We start from the raw sequence: 20,243 nt of genomic DNA on the forward strand, positions 1-20,243 counted from the left end.
GTTTAACAGCTGCCGGGGTTCCCATGCAAGTGGATGGGAATTTTTCCTTTCTGGGCTGCATGGCGTCACGTGACTTGCAATACAGAGCTTCGCCACCATGTTCAAATGGCTTCACAGCCCAGCGCTATTCCTGGGGGCTTGGTGGGTTCCAGTGATGTCTTCTCCTTCTTTATCGGTTCCTTGGTGCTCTCTGTGGTAGTGGGCGCATGCGCACTTAGCACATAGGAAGTAAACACAGGGAAGCATGCCGTCTACGTTTGAACGTGCTGCTGCGGGCTGGGTGAGTCACGCTCTCTTTCTAAACCGTTAAAATCAGAGTAATAAATCATGTTTGGAGGTTATTAAGTTACTCAGCAGGATGAGGAGACAAACTAGTCAAATGTGGAGAGTGATCAAAACAATGAATGGGTTAAGAAAGAAGAGAGTAACGGTGAGACAACAGCAGTGAGAGATCAAGAGAAAGCACTATGCTGCTGGCAAGTTGGCAACACTCGGGTTAAAATGCAGTTCTTCAGACAATATTGGAAGGGAAACAAGGAAGAAACCAATGAGGTAACGTGACTAAACAAGCTATTTACAAAGACACAACTGAACCAAGATGACAGCACCAGGCAGGAAGCAGATTTGCCCACAAAGCTGGAAGGAGCCTAAAAGCTTGTTTTATACTCGCTGTGCCGTGAAGGGCACAGCTAGCCTGCTAGCAGGGGTTTCTCGCTCATACTGAGCATTAGCGCCCGGGGACCCACGACGCATTATATAATCAAACCGCCGCGCCGCTCTCGCATCTAGGTCTTAAAAGCAGCCCTTACCTGAGCCAGAAACTTGAAGTGAAGACGCTATCCGACGCCTAACATCCTCTTCTTCTAAATAAATATAGTTGCCACTTCCAAATTGTTGCATAAAATCGATTTTTATCTCTTTGAAAAACCAAAAATCATTCATCTGGAGCAACCCGGAAATACGACTCACTGTTTACTCACTTAATGCCCCCCACACTTCCGGAATGGTATTGCAACTTGATTGGCACAAATGCAGAAATGTAATGCAGCCAAATTACCTGCACCACGCTAGGCTTGCCGCGATTTTAGGTGTTACCGGTGTTACACGGTGTTGGGGGATACACCGATTACATAACGTGCCCACCGGTAACACCTTTTGTTTTTATGGAGGAAGAATTGAAAAGAAAACTCTGCAGTTTCAGCGTGCGCCGGTGTAAATTACAAGCGCTCCCTCTCGGCTGCAGTGTGGCTCCGCTGTTATGGTTAGACCAGCAACTAACGTGAGTTAACGCTATACATCTTATGAACACAAATGATGCCCTCCTCATAAGAATTGAAAGGAAAACTCTGCAGTTTCAGCGTGCGCCGGTGTAAATTACAAGCGCTCCCTCTCGGCTGCAGTGTGGCTCCGCTGTTATGGTTAGACCAGCAACTAACGTTAACGCAACTAACGTTAACTAACGTTAACGCTATACATCTTATGAACACAAATGATGCGCTCCTCATACACATGTAGGTAAGACCCTTAGCTAAGCCTGCATGCGTGTGCATACTGTTGTCACTGCGGGCCATCTCTGGAAATGTGCCTTTTTTTCCACTGCGAAAAGTCGATGCTAACTTAGCATCAATTCTAACAGGAGGGAGGACTTACCAGCATTCAGTCATTGCCTGCTTACTGCTGCGTGCTGGTATTGTTAATCCCATGTCAGAAAAAGTCTCCAGGTGTGTCGCCAACGTTAGTTTCTTTTGAGAAAGATTGTCTCCACGGGCGTCTGAAAAGTTGTCTCGAGTCAGATGCAGCCAGTGTTGTATGACTGTGAGCGTCCATGCTAACGTTAGTACTTTAAACAGCAGCAGCGTGCGTCTTGTCTCTATGAACCTACAGAATGGACGGTTAAAGCATAGACTCTTGCTTACTTTAAAACTTGTATTATCAACATACATATAACGTAACGTTCGCTCTAGTCTAGCTGCTATGGATATCCGACTGGTGTCTCACTGTTATTGTTCCCGGGAACAACATGCACTAGTAGGAACTAACAATCCTATTGTTTACATTTCCCGGTGAAACCGGTTATACCGGTGAGGTCACGTGCTTATTATTCGGTGTGAAAATGTTCACACCGTGGCATCCCTACACCACGCTCTTTAAAAAACAATTGATAGCAGGTTATAGCCTATAATCTCGATATTGCTGTAAAGTCCCTGCACCAACCATGTTTCTATGACCGGTCAATCAAACGGAATGACCCGAAATGCAAGCTTGGCTACAGGTAACATATGATTAGCAATGATGTATTCTTACCTTTTCTTCCAGTTTGACCTCTTAAAAATCCACCTATTTCAGAAGAAAACGCTGAAAACGACATACCCAAACTAAAATGCTTACTGATGTGAAACCACCCTTAGGTCGCTTTCACATATAAGCTGGTGGACTCGGTGCGATTCAGGGGGGTGAAGTTGCAACATTGTTGCGATTTTCATTTGGTCTGGTTCGCTTTCCACGCTGACGAAGGCTTCTTGCTGAAACGCGTACGTTGTTGCATTGTTTGAAACAGGAATAAAACCCTCAAAGGACATTTTTGAGTGCTGGCTCCTTCTCTCTATCGCTTTCACACATGCAATTTTCCCAAGCGCACCAAACTTTCTAAACAATGTCACGTGGTCGAAACAGTCACTCGTCTATTGGACAGAATAGAGAAGAGAAATCTCTCTTCAGCAGCCTTCTAGCCTGGCTGAGGGCTGACTGAACACTGATTGAACAACACAAGTCAATCCGCAAAACAAACCATGGAGCAACAGCTGCGATATTGGGATTTCTGGTTTAGTGTTACTATCAAAAATATGTGAGAAATGTGTAAGAATGTGCCCACTATGAGTAGCAGATGAGGCAGCAAGCTGTTGAACATTTCATTCTGTAGATGAGACGAGTAGTAGGGATGGGCATCGAATTTTCGAATAATCGTTGTTATTATCAAGGTCGACCTTTATTATTGAAAGTCGAAATTCGATTTTTTTTTGTGAGTGAAATGTTGCATTGTCTCCCCTGATTCTATGTATAGTCGAATCGCTTGGTTTGAGCAAGTAAAACAATTTTATAAGCATTTTAAGCAAGGTTTATGGAAAAATGAATGGCGGATGAAATCCCATGAAGAGGGAGAGGGGGTGATTTTGGCACCCCTTTGGCACTCAGACCTGAGCCTACTAAATATTTAATGAACCACTCATGATTGTCAAAACTGTTTTTTATTTTCGAAAATGTCTATGTCATGTAACATGTTCTTTACTTCAGTGGTGCAATGCTTGTTTGAGCTAAAAATCCACAGCAGAAGCTTTTTATATTAATTAATAAAGCCTTAGACTTAGAATCAGGGGAGACAATGCAACATTTCACTCACAATTTTTAACATTTTTTTTTTTTTTTTTTTTGAATTTCGATTAAAAGTAGACTTTGGCCAGCGAATTTCGAATAGTGTTTTTGCTAGAAATGCCCATCCCTAACGAGTAGCCTACGTACCAAATGAGAAGGCAAGCCAGCTGTTGAGAAACGATGTGTTGTTATGACGACGTACGTCATGCGGCGCACAGGTACTGTACACGTCTGCGCACCGCAGTGTTTATTTTGCTCCCTTCTACCGTCTTCTACGATGCACTGGCGCTCTTGTGTTTAGTCAGGTTTGCTTTCACACAACAAACGAACTGCGCCAGGGTTCACTTACAAGCGAACCGAGACCCACGTTTTCAAGCGGACCAGAGTTTGCCTGTTTGTTCCGCCCCAGAGTTCGTTTGCGCTTTCACACCACCCGAAACGAAGCGGACTATCTGAGGAAACGAACTCTGGCGCGTTTAAAGCGGACCAAACGGCTTACATGTGAAAGCCACCTTAAAGTCCCCAACACTGTCCATGATTGCTGACATACAGTGTAACAGCCCTCGGCCTTTGTACTCTAGTGTATGGAGGACGCCTCTGCTGCACAGCTGTTCTAACTCTGTGATTCAACCTGTTTGATATCCAGGAGCCTGAGCGAGTCCCCATCAGAGCCATGGAGGAGAGGAAGAGGAAGAGGAGTGACCTCCCTGCTCCCGTCCACACAGACACACCGCAGATACAAGAGAAGAAGAAGAAGAAGAAGAGGAGGAGAGAGGACTCGGAGGCTCCTCCCCCTCAGGTCAGACAGACAGCCAGTCCTGAGAAAAGCAAACAGGTGATGAAAACAGTCGGGGTGCAACCATACATTGATCTAGATCGTTGTATCATTACATTGATTGATATCGAATCGAAAAGTGAAAACATGTATACATATCTTTAATAGGGACTAGAAATTAGCACACTATGTGCACTCGTTTCTAGTGCCACGCTTTGCGCGCCGTTCTGAGCCTGCACAGGTGAACAATTGTGTGCCGCCGCCACCTTATATTATTGAGATGCACAATATGTATTCTTTCAGCCGATACGATAACCAATAATGGCGGATAACCGATACGATAGCCGATAATTAAAAATATATATATTTAAAGCAGCTACGAGCAAGATTTTCGATTGTTATTAAACAGTATAATTACAATATTGATGCATCACATCTTACCTATAATAGTAGCTGAGACCAAAGCCGTGTGAATCGGAGATTGCTCTCTTGATGAGTATAGAGTCTGTGTCTGTCTAACCTCGCGTCACCAGGGGGCTCTCTCTCTCTCTCTCTCTGTCTACCGGCCGGCCGGATAAACCCGGAAGTGAAACGAAACGGTTCAGGGCAGCTGCCTGCCTTCCGCCGTTTCGCTCTGCCTAGCAACAGACCATAAACAAGGAGAATGCCATGCAGGGGCTTGCTACTCTCGCGAACATCTCTCGTTATATTCTAACAGGTTTTTTGGAAGTTATTTTGTGGTTATGGCCGAAGTGGCTGCTGCAAACCGTTTCATTTCACTTCCTGATCTGCCCCGCGGCCACAGACAGACTAATCGTCAAGACAACACTGGCCGATTCACTCGGGGTTCAAGCGAGACTACTCTGCGTTGGTCTTGTCTACTATTAGGTAAGATGTGATGCATCGATATTAAATTTAGACTGTTTAATAACAATCGAAAATCTTGCTCGTAGCTGCTTTAAAAAAGTTCTTAACCTTTATACACCTCCTGGGGGTAAGAAAGGCAGATGTGGGGCGTCCGGGTAGTGTAGCAGTAGATTTCCTGCCTGCCTACCTACCAACACGAGGGTCGCAGGTTCGCACCTCTCCGGCTTGGTTGGACATCCATACAGGCACGAATGGCTGTGTCTGCAGGTGGGAAGACGGATTGGGGGTATGTGTCCTGGTGGCTGCACTAGCGCCTCCTCTGGTCGGTCTGGGCGCCTGGTCGGTGCGGAGGGGAACTGGAGGGAATAGCGTGATCCTCCCACATGCTACGTCCTGCCGTTGAAGCTCCCCGCTGTCAGGTGGAAATAAGCGGCTGGCAACTGCATGTGTCTGAGGAAGCATGGTGCTAGTCTACGGCTCTCCCCAGATCGGCAGAGGGTGGAGCAGCGACCGGGGCAGCAGGGGGGGGATATTGGCCAAGTACAATTGGGGATAAAATGGGGAAAATTCAGAAAATAAATAAATAAAGGCAGATGTACTGAGCAAAGATGGATGATGTAATATTCCATAGCTCTGACCTAACCAAATCTCACCGTGCGGGTGACCTGACGGAGCCGTTTTTTTTTTTTTTTAATTAGGGCATATTATTTGCCCTAATTGCCCTAAGGCTGATTGCCCTGAGGCTATAGTTCAGTGATGATGTCATCAGTGATGATGTGACATCATTGTGACATCACTGATGATGTCATCAGTGACACACACACACACACAGGAGAGAGAGGGAGGGATAGGGAGAGAGAGAGAGAGAGGGGGTGGGGAGAATGAGGGAGAGAGAGAGGTACTGAGGGAGAGAGGGAGACATTGCACGCGTCAATAGGGCAGGCGAGGCCACGCAGCAGCTGAGCGGCGGGTGATGCAGCACAGCGGCCAAGCTGCATATGCGAGGGCCAGCTCGGTGAGCTGCAGGGCGGGCGAGGCCGAGCAGCGGTCGAGCTAGCGACTAGGAATCGACGTAGTTGTTAAATGGGCTTATACCATGGTCTGGGTGAATACTGAATTCTGATTGGCTGCAGGGAGTCCATTAATTTGTGATAATGTACATGTAGCTAAGTAGTTCCAGGCAAATGGTCTGGTCTGTTCACCATTCATATCAATGCGCCATGGTCTCGACAGAGCCATTTGAGCTCTCTATACCACCGTTAACACATTGAGTGCCAAGGACGTCTGTGGACGTCCTAAAAAAAAGTAACGAGGAGTGCCAAGGACGTCTGTGGACGTCCTAAAATCATAATTCATATTATTCCATAATTCTGCTGTTTAAGGTCGTACCTAGCCAGTGAGCATGAATCCCTTCAAGGGATCACACGGCGCCACCTTAAACATCGTCACAGGAGCTGCTCCACCCACCTCAGATCCTTTACTTTGTACAGGAGACAGCGGAGAAAACCGTGATCAAAGTGGAAACCGATGCATGCTTTCTGCCAGAGCCGTATATATTGCTCTGTCTCTACAGCGGAGAGTGGGCTCGGCTGCATCCGCGCTCACAACTGAGCTCTTATGCTTCTATCTATCTCCACACGATTTCCTAGAAAGCCAGCATCCGAAGCCGAACGGCCAAGCCTTTTCGTTCAGTCGCGTTTGCCAGCGCGCATCATTTCCTTGATGGGCGCTGGGATCTGTCCGGGGCAAAAACGGAGTCGATAAAACAAACTCTGTGCGTGTGGGGAGGAGCCCGCAGCTCAGAGGTGGAGAGAAGGGGGGGGGGGGGGGAGGGGTGTGTGGCACACAGGCTGCACAGAAACCACACCACACGCCACCACATCAGAAAACACCAGCCAGAGTCAGTGAATGTGCTCGAAATTAGAGTGCAAAAGGTATTCATAAAAGGGACTATATCTTGGAAAGTAAAAAAAAACGACAGAAAACCCTTGAAAGTGCACTTTTTTGAGAGGCTGTCATTTCATAATGGAACTGTCTAGAAACAAAATTTCTTCTTTGGAAGAAGCAGGAGTGTTCAATGTTTCATTAAAGTCCAGCCCCGTTAATATAGCCATAATAGAAAAAATTCTATAGCTGTTTTCAACTGAATGGAAGTGAATCTGGCACAGGCTCCAGACAATTTTACTGAAGCGCTGTGGCACTCAATGTGTTAAGGGTTAATATGGCACTTTTATAAGTTTAGGAAAAAATAGAGTCAGTCAAAGTAACTACCGTAATTTCCGCACTATAAGGCGCACCTGAGTATAAGCCGCAGCAGCAAAATTGCCTGTTTGTTATAAGCCGCACCGGACTATAAGCCGCGGGTGTTTTGATGTTTAATTACCATATGTAAGGGTTCGTGCACAGAGGGGATTGTCGGGAAAGAGATGGCTGTTTGGGGAAGCTCCCATTTATTAACATTTCAACAAAACAAGCATATCCCGCTGGGGATCTTTTCTTTTGGCATTGTGAGACGCTTAAAAATCACCATCGGCGGGAGCTTTACTCCAGATGCTGTGCAGCCAAGAACACAAGTGAAATTCGTTCTCTCGTGACCTGTGGTTCTCAACGTGATGGACGATTCACCTTTCTTGTTAACAGTCCTAGTGAGAGGCAGGTCGAACGTCAAAGGCACTTCATCCATATTTATGATCTGCTCCGGTCCGATGGAATATTCCTTGATCTTTCTTTGTGTGAATTCGCCGAAGTTTGTAATTTTCTCCTGGTAGTCGGGAGGGAGTTGCTGACACACAGTCGTCCGCGCCCTGACGGACAGTCCCTTTCGTCTCATAAATCTGAAACACCAGGATGGTCCACCTCTAAAATGTTCAATTTTCATTTCGGTGGCGACTGTTTTGGCCTTCAGTCGGATCTGAACGGTGGACACACCTCGGCCGTCTGCTCTCTGTGTCAACACCCTGATGCCAAGGTTACGTGCTGCTGCTCGATTTCCTTCTTTCCTTCTTCTTCTCGCCGCCATCGTCGTAACACAGCCAGTTCTCCATCTTTTGAAGCATGATGTTAGATTACAACGAGCTAGTTGTGTGGCTTAGCCTTCCAAAATGTTGCCGTTAGTTTTTTAGAATGTAATACATAGAATTGGGAATGTTACATTCAATTTCATTCAGACTGTCTTTCAGGCTCAATCGCTGCCATTTTCCCCCCGGAGCGAGGGAGGAGGGAGGGTGTTTTACAGTAGTGGCTGAGAGAGCGTAGTGGCACAGTGCTCCAATCAGGTCGCGAGGCACATTTTTTGCAACATCATCCAATCAGGGTCTCGCTCTCGTAATGTCTGTCTTGCTCTCGTTCTGCCTCATACCAACATCCATAGATTTTGGAGGTCCCCGAGCGGCCGTTAGCTGATAAAATCCATGGATAAGCCGCACCGTTATATAAGCCGCAGGGCCAAAAAACGGGGGAAAAGCCGCGGCTTATAGTCCGAAATTTACGGTATTTAGATTTATTCAGTTTATCAAAATAACAGCTATTTAGAAATCAGTCGTTTTCGGAGATCTGCTGATGTTCTCAGCTGACAGAAGCCGGCTCTCAGCTGTCAACTGTCAAACCCTCTGTCAGGCGCTTTGCAAGAGCGTGCGCTGCCTCTATCACTGACACAAATCGAAGAGGAGAAAGATGAGATCAACAAAAAGAAAACAATGAAATGGGCAGTTAACAGCAACACCCTGAGAGACTTTCTTGTACAAAACATACCTGGACTCCAACATAGAAAGCTTCAGATGGTTTTCAGTCAACTCCGAGCGCGGTACACACCATTTACATCTTATAAGACCCGCAGACGTTAACGTAATTCCCTGGAATGCGAGTTTAAGGAGCCAGTTACATGGCGTTGCATTCTTAGACATTGCTGTTTGCTTTATTTTGTATGTTACATACAATTGGCCAAATTATTAGTTAGCTTATGGTCTAGAAATTCTGCCAGCGGCCATTTTCTTCAATGATAATCTTGAGCAGCTGAGGGGACTATTTTGTCTCGCCGGTTCTCAACTCCGAGACCAACTCCTGTGTGTCAACCGAGACCAGCTCAGTGGCCTTGTGGTTTGAGTGTCCGCCCTGAGACTGGGAGGTTGTGTGTTCGATCCCCGGCCGAGTCATACCAAAGACTATAAAAATGGGACCCATTTGCCTCCCTGCTTGGCACTCAGCATCAAAGGGTTGGAATTGGGGGGTTAGATCACTGTATGATTCCCGAGCGCGGCGCTGCTGCCGCTCACCGCTCCCCCAGGGGATGGGTCAAATGCGGAGAACAAATTTCACACATTGTGTGACAATCAGTGGGACTTTACCTTTACCTTTAACTCATATCCAAGGTAATGAATTTTTTTTATTGCAAAACGCATGAAAATATAAATTAATTGTCTTGTTTTGTTTCTTTGGCAAGTGACCATGGTATAAGCGAGTTAATGCACTTCGAGGTGTCCATTATCCGAAATTAATGTACTTCGCGGAAGCAACGCCTCCGCGTCGTACAATAATTTCTGATAATGTACACCTCGTTGTGCATTAACCCTTACATATCATATTGTCTCATCTCAATCTCAGACCCCTGAATTGAATGGAATGGAAATGGTATTGTAGCAGACTTCTTGATATCAGCAAATATCGTATTGTTTTCCAAAGAACCAATATAATATTGTATCATGATGAAACTTGTGATTTAACCCCATAGAGACCAGAGGAGGCTGGTGTCAGGAGAGAGGAGAAGAAGAGGAAGAGACAGAGACAGGAGGAGGAGGTCACCGGGGAAACCAGCAATACGGAAAAGAAGAAGAAGAAAGAGGAGCATGTCGTCATGGTAACGACAGACTCACAGGAAGTAGAGACTGTCAAAAAGAAGAAGAAGAAGAAGAAGACAGAGGAGGATGTCGTCATGGTACCGACAGACGCACAAGAAGTAGAGACTGTCAAAAAGAAGAAGAAGAAGAAAGAGGAGCATGTCGTCATGGTAACGACAGACTCACAGGAAGTAGAGACTGTCAAAAAGAAGAAGAAGAAGACAGAGGAGGATGTCGTCATGGTACCGACAGACGCACAAGAAGTAGAGACTGTCAAAAAGAAGAAGAAGAAGAAAGAGGAGCATGTCGTCATGGTAACGACAGACTCACAGGAAGTAGAGACTGTCAAAAAGAAGAAGAAGAAGAAAGAGGAGCGTGTCGTTGTGGTAAGGCCAGACTCACAGGAAGTAGAGACTGTCAAAAAGAAGAAGAAGAAGAAAGAGGAGCGTGTCGTTGTGGTAAGGCCAGACTCACAGGAAGTAGAGACTGTCAAAGAGAAGAAGAAGAAGAAGAAGAAGAAGAAGAAAGAGGAGGGTGTTGCCACGGTAACGCCAGACTCACAGGAATTAGAGACTGTCAATAATAATAAGAAGAAGAAAAACGAGAACAACCAGGAAGAGCAGTGAGTTCTTCTGCTGACCAATCACAATCCAGACAGTATTCAACAAACAAAAGTTTATGAAACTAAGACCTTTGTGATCAACAAGATAATCGTCACAAGCGGAAATACGAAAATTCAAATGAGGTTACTTCCTCGTTTGCCATGAGGCACATGCGCTGTGTGCAGCGCGCATGCGCTGTACTGATGACTGCACACAGCGCATGCGCGCCTCATGGCAAATGAGGAAATAACTTTGGTTATACTCTGTTAGTTCAGTTACTCTTTGATAGTTATTGGTGTGTGGATTTGCTATGAAAAACCGTTTCACGTAACTTTGGATGATTATTTCATGGCGTGGCGAGTACACGAGTCACAGCATGTACATGTGAGTGTTTCTGGCGCTGTTGGAATGTGTATTTTGGGCGACTGAACTAGGCAGCTGTTCCATAGACTGCCATTGTAACGCTAAAGTTAAGTCGCAGTGAGGGCTCTACCGCAGTTTGTACTGCACGCAGATTGAATATAGAGCCGTGCACATTCTAGTTTTAATATTGGCAAAATGGCCTAAACTCTCAAAATGTTGGCGTGCGTATCGCTTTAAACTGAATTATCCTACCATGCTCCCCCACAAGGTATTTTATCCTGCATTACAGACAGCATGTGTTGGATCTGTCTCACACACTCTGTAATAGTTCCACACCGCCGACATGTTTTAGCAGTTAGCGTGCGACCATGACACCAACTCCGCTGAGAAATAACTTGCGTGTTTTTGTTTTGCGTCATCAATAATTTTTTGCAATCGGTGATGGGGCTGCTGCAATCTGCGATCAAATCATATATTGACGATCGAAGGGAGTGATCGCCAATTGTCTTTTCTACAGCGATATTTAAGGCGATTTTAACTAATTTACTACCATAAGACGTTGTAAAAAATAATATCTAGAAGCTGCGTCCTAGTGTACACTTAATAGATGTTTCTCGCAGTGCTCTGTTAATCAGCGCGAGTGAGGGGGAAAGCCGTGCGCAACGTTACAGCACTCGACGTTATAAAAATATCTAGAAACTGCCCCCCCCTACTGTGCAGTTAGAGATGAATCAGCCACGAGGTGGGCGGAGCTGTGCTTAACGTTACAGCTCTCCTCTGCTCCTCTCCTGTTTCCTCAACGAGCACTGTCAAGTCAGCAAGAATGTAAAAGTATGTTTTCCGCAGCGGCCTTTCAAAATTAATATAACTGTTAATATAACTTTTGAGTAATGCTTTTAGACTAGTTTCACTCCATATGTAATCGTAACATTACAACCAGTCTTCTTGGTGTGTAAGCTATTTTATGGAGGTTCCTCGTAGTTAAGCCTATGAGTGATTTAAGTTTATTTTGCACTGTGTGCTTTTAATTTTACGGCTAGAAACGGAAGTGGTTGTGTTGTTTGCCGTGTTCTCTCTGCAGCCGTACACGCACCTGTGAATAACATGGCGATCTCGTTCAAAAGTTGACTCCAGCCTGAGCAGCTACTTTCCATGAAGAGTGCAACAGATACATGACCTCACAGCCGGTGTTAAATCATCCAAAATGAACAGGAAAATCAAGACGGCAGGACAAAAGTCATGAAGAGTTTCAGCGAGCGCGAGGCGGCTTCAGAATGCATGCATGGTCGGTCTCTCTTTCATCTTTTCTCTTATAAATGCATCATCTACGCTTGATCTACAGGCCCGCTGTATTCAATAATATGATTGATTGTTTTCCCCCTCGGAATTATTAATGCCATTAAATAGGAATAGGTCTTTATCAAAAATAATAATAATAATTAAAATGACTAGACAATTAATAGATGATGGCGATTTGATCATCTATCGCCAATCTCTAATGAGCACAATTGGACGATATGAAAATAGGGACGATTGAGCAGCCCTAATCGGCGACTATTATCGGAATTTTACAATCATATTTGAGAATGAGAGTCACTTTTATTGCCACAGTAGGTAATCGGATCACATACGAGGAATTTGACGTAGTGCAAGTATGCAGCGTTGCGGTCACAAAAAGACAAAAAAATATAAAAGATTAAATGACAAAAACAAATGTAAAACTGCAGTCCATCCAATATATACAACACACAAATTAGAAGGTCCTATATGATGAATAGGAATTTACGATCCAAAAGGTGCACGATATTAAAGAGAATGATATAAAGTAAAAGGAATAGAGTCAAATATTCTGGTAAGAGAAGCAGCAATGATACGTTAATGTAACGTCCAGCTGCATACTATTCATAATGTTAATACTGTGTTGGTACTGTGTTAGTAGTACTGTGTTAATACTGTGTTGGTACTGTGTTAGTAGTACTGTGTTAATACTGTGTTGGTACTGTGTTAGTAGCACTGTGTTAATACTGTGTTGGTAGTGTGTTAGTAGTACTGTGTTAATACTGTGTTGGTACTGTGTTAGTAGTACTGTGTTAATATGAGTTGACTCTGTGTGACCCGGCATGTCCTCTGTACACAGAGATGCTATTAAGTGGAAGGCTCTGACAGAACTGGAGGAGTTTGTCCCAAACGTCAGGAACAAGTCTGCAGACCAGATCAAAAAGCTGCTACGCTACGACCTGGAGCGCTTCAAGGAGTTCAAGAAGAAAGGTAGGAGACCTGCGCCGTGTTCGGAACAGTTCACTCATTCATTCACTCACTATTCCCCATGCGGGAATACAGTTCAGGAGGGAATGTAGGAGACCTGTAGGCAGGGTTTCCACGCCATCTTAAAGTCTAAAATCCAATCATCTGAATGTTAGGCCTTAAAATGTCTTAAATAGAGTACCACAGGCAGGAATGAGTCCAGAGTAGCACTTCGATTCGTAAGGGGAAAAGCAAATGGAGTTTTAGAATTGGGATTTCGGTTAAATGCATGAAATAAAGTATATTTATGGGAGTGGTAATTTGTGTTTAGCAGCATAATCCTCACAAACGTGGACCACTTTTACGACTTTTGAAATGTAAATGCATTTTTTTACACGATTTTCTTAAAACATTTCACATCGTGAGCATACTTTTTTCCCCCTAGATACTTTTTTGCCAATATAGGCGTGAAAAAGGTCTTAAATTGCATTCATAATTGTCTTTAAAAAGTCTTAAAAGCTCTACTGCGCAGACCAATGCATCTTGACAATCAAGATGGCTGCTCACGGAAACCAGATATTTTGGCTTCGCTTTTGCATAGCAGTAGGAAGTGGAGACGCGTCGGCCATCTATTATACAGTTAATGGTCCCTATCGTTGCATCGGCGCTGTTTCTAGGCCGAACGCCTGGCGCAGCTCAAATCAGTGGGCGTGGACCAGCGCACTTGATATCGTCGTGCTGGCGCTAGACGCAGCCTCAACCATTACAACCACGCCTTTTAAGCGTAAAATTATGCACCGTCATGCTCATTGGATAACTGCAATAAACGAATCGCACGCTTGCCTTTTTAGCTCCAATTCCAGTGATCTCGCAAAACCAGACGAAAGCCAAACGCTCTGCCCCCCCCCCCCCCTCCCTTCATCCAGTCGGTCTGTCTGCATTATAGGCTATTATTCCATACCTTCTCAAACCAATCTAACTGCAGTTTCAATACTGCAAGCATGTAAATACGCTACACTATAGCAAGATCAAAGTGAAAATAATGTTCTAAACGCATCAGCTAGAAAAATATAGCCTATTAGATTGGTGAAAGTTTGTCCAGAAAGATATCATTTTCTCTCGCCTGCTGCAGGAAGGATGATGCACATAAATATAGCCTACATTATTTAAAGTCATTGCATAAATGTGTTTTTATTGTAAAACTAAATGTGGAGTAGGGCCAAGTTATTGGAGCGGACATCACAGTATAGCAGATGACAGTAGAAGCTTCCGAAGCGCGTTCCGCTGTCACTTATCTAAATCACGTTAAATCCACACAGGGTATATATAGGCTCAAGAGGACATATATGTTTCACATAGGGTGGTGTTTCATTTCGATGTTTTATTTGGTCCAATATTTAAATGTTGTACAATTGCAGGTTGTCTTACCATTACACATTATTTTAGATCTACCTTTTATATCTATTTCGGCTCATTTGGTTGCTATTTAGTAGCGAAATGGAGGACCCAATTGCATGCTGGGACAGGGACATTCACAGGCAGTAAACTTACAACTGCTATTTCCTATGGGAAGCTGGGTGCTGCTATGTGTTGTGTCTGTCTGAGCGAGGGAGTCAGAGAGAGAGAGAGAAGGGTGACAGAGAAGCGGCAGAAGAGCACTGGCGCACTGAATAGGCCTGGTTTCAGAGAGAGACAGAGAAGGGTGACAGGGGAGAGGCAGCAGAAGAGCACTGGCGCACTGAATAGGCCTGGTTTTCAAAGGCGCAAAGCGCTAAATTTACGGCAGGTGCGAAGATAGCAGTACGCCGAGATTTAAGGCCGACACGCCCACTTTGGCCCATTCTGGGACTGCGCCACGCCCATTCGGCCTAAAGCGCATTTGGCAGCCTAAAGCCATATTGATATCGTCCCAAAACAGGCGCAAGGCACGTTTTTTTGCGTTTAAGGCCCGTTTTAGCGCCGAAGGCTTGTGGGAGAATAGGGCCCAATGGTTCTGAACGGGCCCAGAACAGATCCAGAACTGAAGTTCAGATCCAGAACTGAACTGGTCCTGGACAGGTCCAGAACTCACAGCACTCTAAAAACAGATGAGGTTCCTGTTTTGGCTCGTAAAGCTGGAAGAGAAATCCATCCAGCTGGTTCAGGTCTGTGGTGCACAGGGTCTAATGTCATCTGGAACTTGGATTACATTTAGACTCTAGTCTAAAATGTAGTCTTCTCCTTTCCTCCTCCTCCAGGAGTTGCCCTCCGCCCTGGGCGGTGCACTGTGCAGGAGAACGGGCAAATCAGACAGAACGTTGCTGACTTCCTGGCTCTGACAGGCATCAGCTCAGCCGAACAGCTGATGTTCCCACAACGCTATGAGGACCAGGAACGACACATCCGGAAGATCCGGGCACAGCACCACTTCCTGGAGCGCATCGGTATCTTACTTCTCACACTTTCCCCCCACACGCTAACAGCTTTGTGTACTCTAATACATTTTGTCACACATTTACAGTTAGAGCTATAAAAAAAGAAGTCCTTAGGATAAAAGTGTGAATATCTTTTATTAATATATTATAATTCTTTTGTGTAATAAATCTTGTAACCGACTTCAGTCCTGATCAGAGATCACCCCTTTTCAGAATTGTAACCCTTTAATTGCAAGTTTGGGGGGGGCTGATCCCAGTCTGGGATATGTAAATTCTTAGCCACAACATTGATTTTGATCCCATATTATTGTGTGTAAAAAAGAAATCCCATCGTGAAGCAAAAAAGAGACATTTTTGGACTTCCAGACATTTCTATATAAAATCATGAATTATAATGTTAGACAGTCCTCCTGGAGTTAAGGCCTCAAATTTGTAGTTTTTACTAGGCTTCCAAACGGGTCCAAAAAACAACGGTAGACTTCGTCCATTTTATTTACTGTCGATGGTATCAACTAACCCTTACTTAACTAATGTGGCTAGTAATAATTTACTAATGGTGTTTATGTTAACTAGGTATTAATGTATGCAATATTTAATCGTTTGGGGTTAGTTAATGGTGAGTAGGGTTAGAGTAACTCAGTTAGTAAACCTTAACTCATGGTTAGTGCTTATTAATGTTTATTAAGCATTGGCTAACGGTTAATTTAGTGACCCTTATTGTAAAGTGTTACTGAAAACACTAACTGGGCATTCACATGAAACGTGAATTCACAAATTCACACGGTGAGATTCCATCCAATGTTGATGCAAACATGCGAGTAAATGCCGTTTCGCCACGGCCAGATCTTGGAACTCCCAACCCCGGCGCCGTTGAATTTGGGGTGGAAAAAATACCTGTAGTCCTTTACAGGCATTGTGATCTGACCTTCCGTTTCCCAGAAAATGTAAACATTTCTCTGATTGGATAGTGGGAAGGTCACCTATCTCCCACTATCCAATCAGAGAAATGTTTACATTTCCAACGCCACCACCCGTGAGTCTCTACGAGTTACGACCGCCCTGCCTGCAGGACTACAGGAGAGAGATGGAGGACAGCGGGCGGTTGGGAGTTCCAAGTCACTGACCAAACACTCTTTTTCAGTGATTGCTGTCAGAATATAGAGCTGTTTAACACTTATTTTGACACAAAAACATCACTGAATGCAGCTTTAAGTGAAATTTGCCTCATTCACTCAAGTTGTAATTTTCCTTTACGACGCCGAAGGCCAGATGGCCTTGCCCCTAAAATGATGAAATTCCCACCGTGACACACATGCACACACCAGAGCCCTTTTCCCACATGCGCTTTGTACCGCAAAATGACCGGTACGTGGTCTAATGCCTGCATGTGAGAAAGGCGCCGTGCCGGTATAAGCGCGACCCCGTCGTCGCGGAGATTTCACCACTTTCCAGCCTGTCAGAAGAGCGGTATGCGCTTTAGCGGATACTAGTGAGAAACGGGTGCAGTCATTTCCCGCGACACTCTCATGGGCGAGGTGTACACACGTTGCTTAATGTTCCAGCGGGCATAATCTAATTATTCGCGCACATTAAAGCAAACTGGCGAAATGATCTTGTGATAATAAGAGCAGTAGCCTATGTCAGCTTCATGTGTGTGTGTGCTGATTTTCCCCTCTCCTCTCTGCTCGCTCTCTGGCCACAGTCCGTCCTCCTCCTTCAGGCACAGCCCGACAGGGCAAATGCATGAAGCGAAAGTGGAAGTATTTTGCTTACGTTGCCGACAGCGAAGGCAAGCCCGGACACATCAAATGAAGCCAGTCTGTAAAAAGTGCTTCAACGCGATGCAGGTGAACGGAAAAACAAGCAAACTTATTTCACCATTCAGAGTTTTGCCGACACGTCACTCCCCCACTCGCTCTGCAGTGCCATCCCCCCCACATACAGGCAATTTCGCTGATAGATTCCCACATGCGCGAGCCGAAGTGTGAAGGGAAATGTCCGATATTGACTTACAGGTAATTTTCCGGTACGCATGTGGGAAAAGGGCTCAGGTGTGACACACACACACACACACACACACACACACACACATGCACACACCAGGTGTGACACACACACATGCACACACCAGGTGTGACACACACACACACACACACTCATGCACACACCAGGTGTGACACACACACACACACACACACACACACACACATACATGCACACACCAGGTGTGACACACACACATGCACACACCAGGTGTGACACACCCACACACACACACACACACATGCACACACCAGGTGTGACACACACACACACACACACACACACACACATGCACACACCAGGTGTGACACACACACACACACACACACACACACACACATACATGCACACACCAGGTGTGACACACACACACACACATGCACACACCAGGTGTGACACACACACACACACACATGCACACACCAGGGTGGGAATTTCGTCATTTTAGGGGTGTGGCCATCTGGCCTTCGGTGTTGCAAAAAAATGTAGGGCAGAAAGACCATTGCTCTAATTGACATCGTGAAGATTCTTCTGAAATGTGTGTTAAAATGAGCCAATTGCACATCCTTTGCATAGAGCAGCTACATTAAACTGAGACCACTGATGATTTTAAAGCAGGGCACTGCCATGGTGAGCATAAGGATCTCAGGGCATCACGGCCAGAGGGAGGGGCAACGGAGGCCATGGCCTCCATCTAATTCCCACTCTGGCACACACACACACACACACACACACACACAAACGCAGAAAAACACGAAGTGGACACACGCACTGATATGGTACCTGGTACTTACCCAATGAAAAGCCAAAAAAGGCGAGTGGAGTCGAGGTGAGCTGGAAAAACAGCATCACTTATAGTCTGTAGGTGGAACATCTCTTTAAGGATGTTCTATTAAAGGTGAAAACTGCATTGCTTTTCTTTTCTTTTACTGAGACAAAGTTGATCTGTCTCTCTCTCTCTCTCTCTCTCTCTCTGCCTCTCTCTCTCTGCCTCTCTCTCTCTCTCTCTCTCTCTCTCTCTGCCTCTCTCTCTCTGCCTCTCTCTGCCTCTCTCTCTCTGCACTTGTCTGTAGCGGAGGGTGTGCCCAAGCCATGCCAGCAGGTTTATATCCGAGCCAGGAAGATGTTTGATGAACGGAACCAGCTGGGAAGGTCAGAGGTCAACTCCTGTCACTATTGAAACTCACCGATAGCGAGCTACACTCAAATATAGATCAAAACTCACTTGTGTGCAAAGGCAAGGCGATGTGTCCAGAAGAGAGAAAAGGCCGGCACACCAAATATCCTTTCACAGGTTTTAATAAATCATCTGGGGCCGGTTGCACCAACTGGTCTTACACTGGTCTTAAGCTAAGTCGGTCGTAACTTAACCTTAACCTAACAGCTACGCCGGTTGCACCAAGACGGCTTAAGCCTTCTTTTCACTACGCCCAGGCGTAAGAGTTACGCCTGGTCAGGAGGAGGCGTAGCGCCTGCCTGTAACAGAGATCTCAGTGTCTTATCAGCGGAGACCGTTTTGAGTCCTTACCCTCATCGTCGTAACACAGCCAGTTCTCCATCTTTTGAAGCATGATGTTAGATTACAACGAGCTAGTTGTATGGCTTAGCCTTCCAAAATGTTGCCGTTAATTTTTTAGAATTTAATACATAGAATTGGGAACGTTACATTCAATTTCATTCAGACTGTCTTTCTGGCTCAATCGCCGCCATTTTTCCCCCGGAGCGAGGGAGGGTGAGAGGAGGGAGGGTGTTTTACAGTAGTGGCTGAGAGAGCGTAGTGGCACAGTGCTCCAAGCAGGTCGCGAGGCACATTTTTTGCAACATCATCCAATCAGGGGGCATTCCCCGGCAATTCACATGGACGCGCATTGCTACGACCAGCATAGTTAAGACCAGACGTAAGCCGTGTTGGTGCAACAGGCGTAAATCCACTCTAAAGACTGGTCTTAACTAAGACCGACGTAGGAGTTACGACCAGGCATAGTTAAGACCACTTGGTGCAACCGGCCCCTGGGCAGCAGCAACGGACATTTCAGCCAACAGGCCTTCCTCTCCTCAGCACTGAGGAAGGCCTGTTGGCAGTAAAGCTGTCACTACATTTAATTCTAAGTGGTATTAACTCATTCCCTGAAAAATAATGGATCCGCACACCACTGGAGCTCCCGTGTAGTTTTTTTTTATTTCTTTCTAAATTGCGTGACATTTCGAGCCGGTCGGCTCTTCGTCAGACGCTTTCTGACACAGCAGAGATACGCCATCTTTAAATACCCATACATTTGTATAATTACACGACGTGATAGTGCACCAGGTGTAGAGCATTCAGAATCATAGATTGTCAATTGTACAGAAAAATGTCAAATGCTAAATACACATACAGTATATAGAGAAAACCATGTATTAGGAGGACAAATATATAAAGTTAAAATATATACAGACTAGGGCATTCACAGACTAGTCGACTAGTAAAACCACTAGTCGACACTGTGCTTAGTAGTCGACTAGTCGTTTTAGCAACAAAAAAAAAAGCATCTTTAAGAAAGAACATGAGGTATTTACACGGCATACATGGACTATCATATCCCATATCCCCCACAAAGAACATCAAAACACAACAAAACAAAACAAGAAAACTGCATAAGATACACAATAATCCAAGAACAAACAAGACTATTGGACAAACAACCAAACAAAAACAATGCATTCAAAGTAAATACATAGATCTTGCCCTGTTGGC

At 45.1% G+C, this 20,243-nt stretch overlaps 1 protein-coding gene across 1 annotated transcript in view; it reads left to right on the forward strand.

Annotated features, from left to right (window-relative positions):
- Nucleotides 1–244: 244 nt before the first annotated feature.
- Nucleotides 245–20,243, forward strand: part of LOC310782250 (uncharacterized protein) — a gene marked incomplete at its 5' end in the record, with an annotated part of 39,253 nt that continues 19,254 nt past the window's right edge. Inside the window, 6 exons of the mRNA XM_083642931.1 lie at nucleotides 245–280; nucleotides 4,016–4,204; nucleotides 9,738–10,465; nucleotides 12,946–13,076; nucleotides 15,290–15,475; nucleotides 18,583–18,661. Of these exons, the coding sequence (XP_083499057.1) occupies nucleotides 245–280; nucleotides 4,016–4,204; nucleotides 9,738–10,465; nucleotides 12,946–13,076; nucleotides 15,290–15,475; nucleotides 18,583–18,661 (1,349 nt within the window). The remainder of the gene's footprint in view (nucleotides 281–4,015; nucleotides 4,205–9,737; nucleotides 10,466–12,945; nucleotides 13,077–15,289; nucleotides 15,476–18,582; nucleotides 18,662–20,243) is intronic.

This window comes from Poromitra crassiceps, assembly GCF_964638095.1.
Source record: "Poromitra crassiceps genome assembly, chromosome: 9".
Taxonomy (NCBI): domain Eukaryota; kingdom Metazoa; phylum Chordata; class Actinopteri; order Beryciformes; family Melamphaidae; genus Poromitra; species Poromitra crassiceps.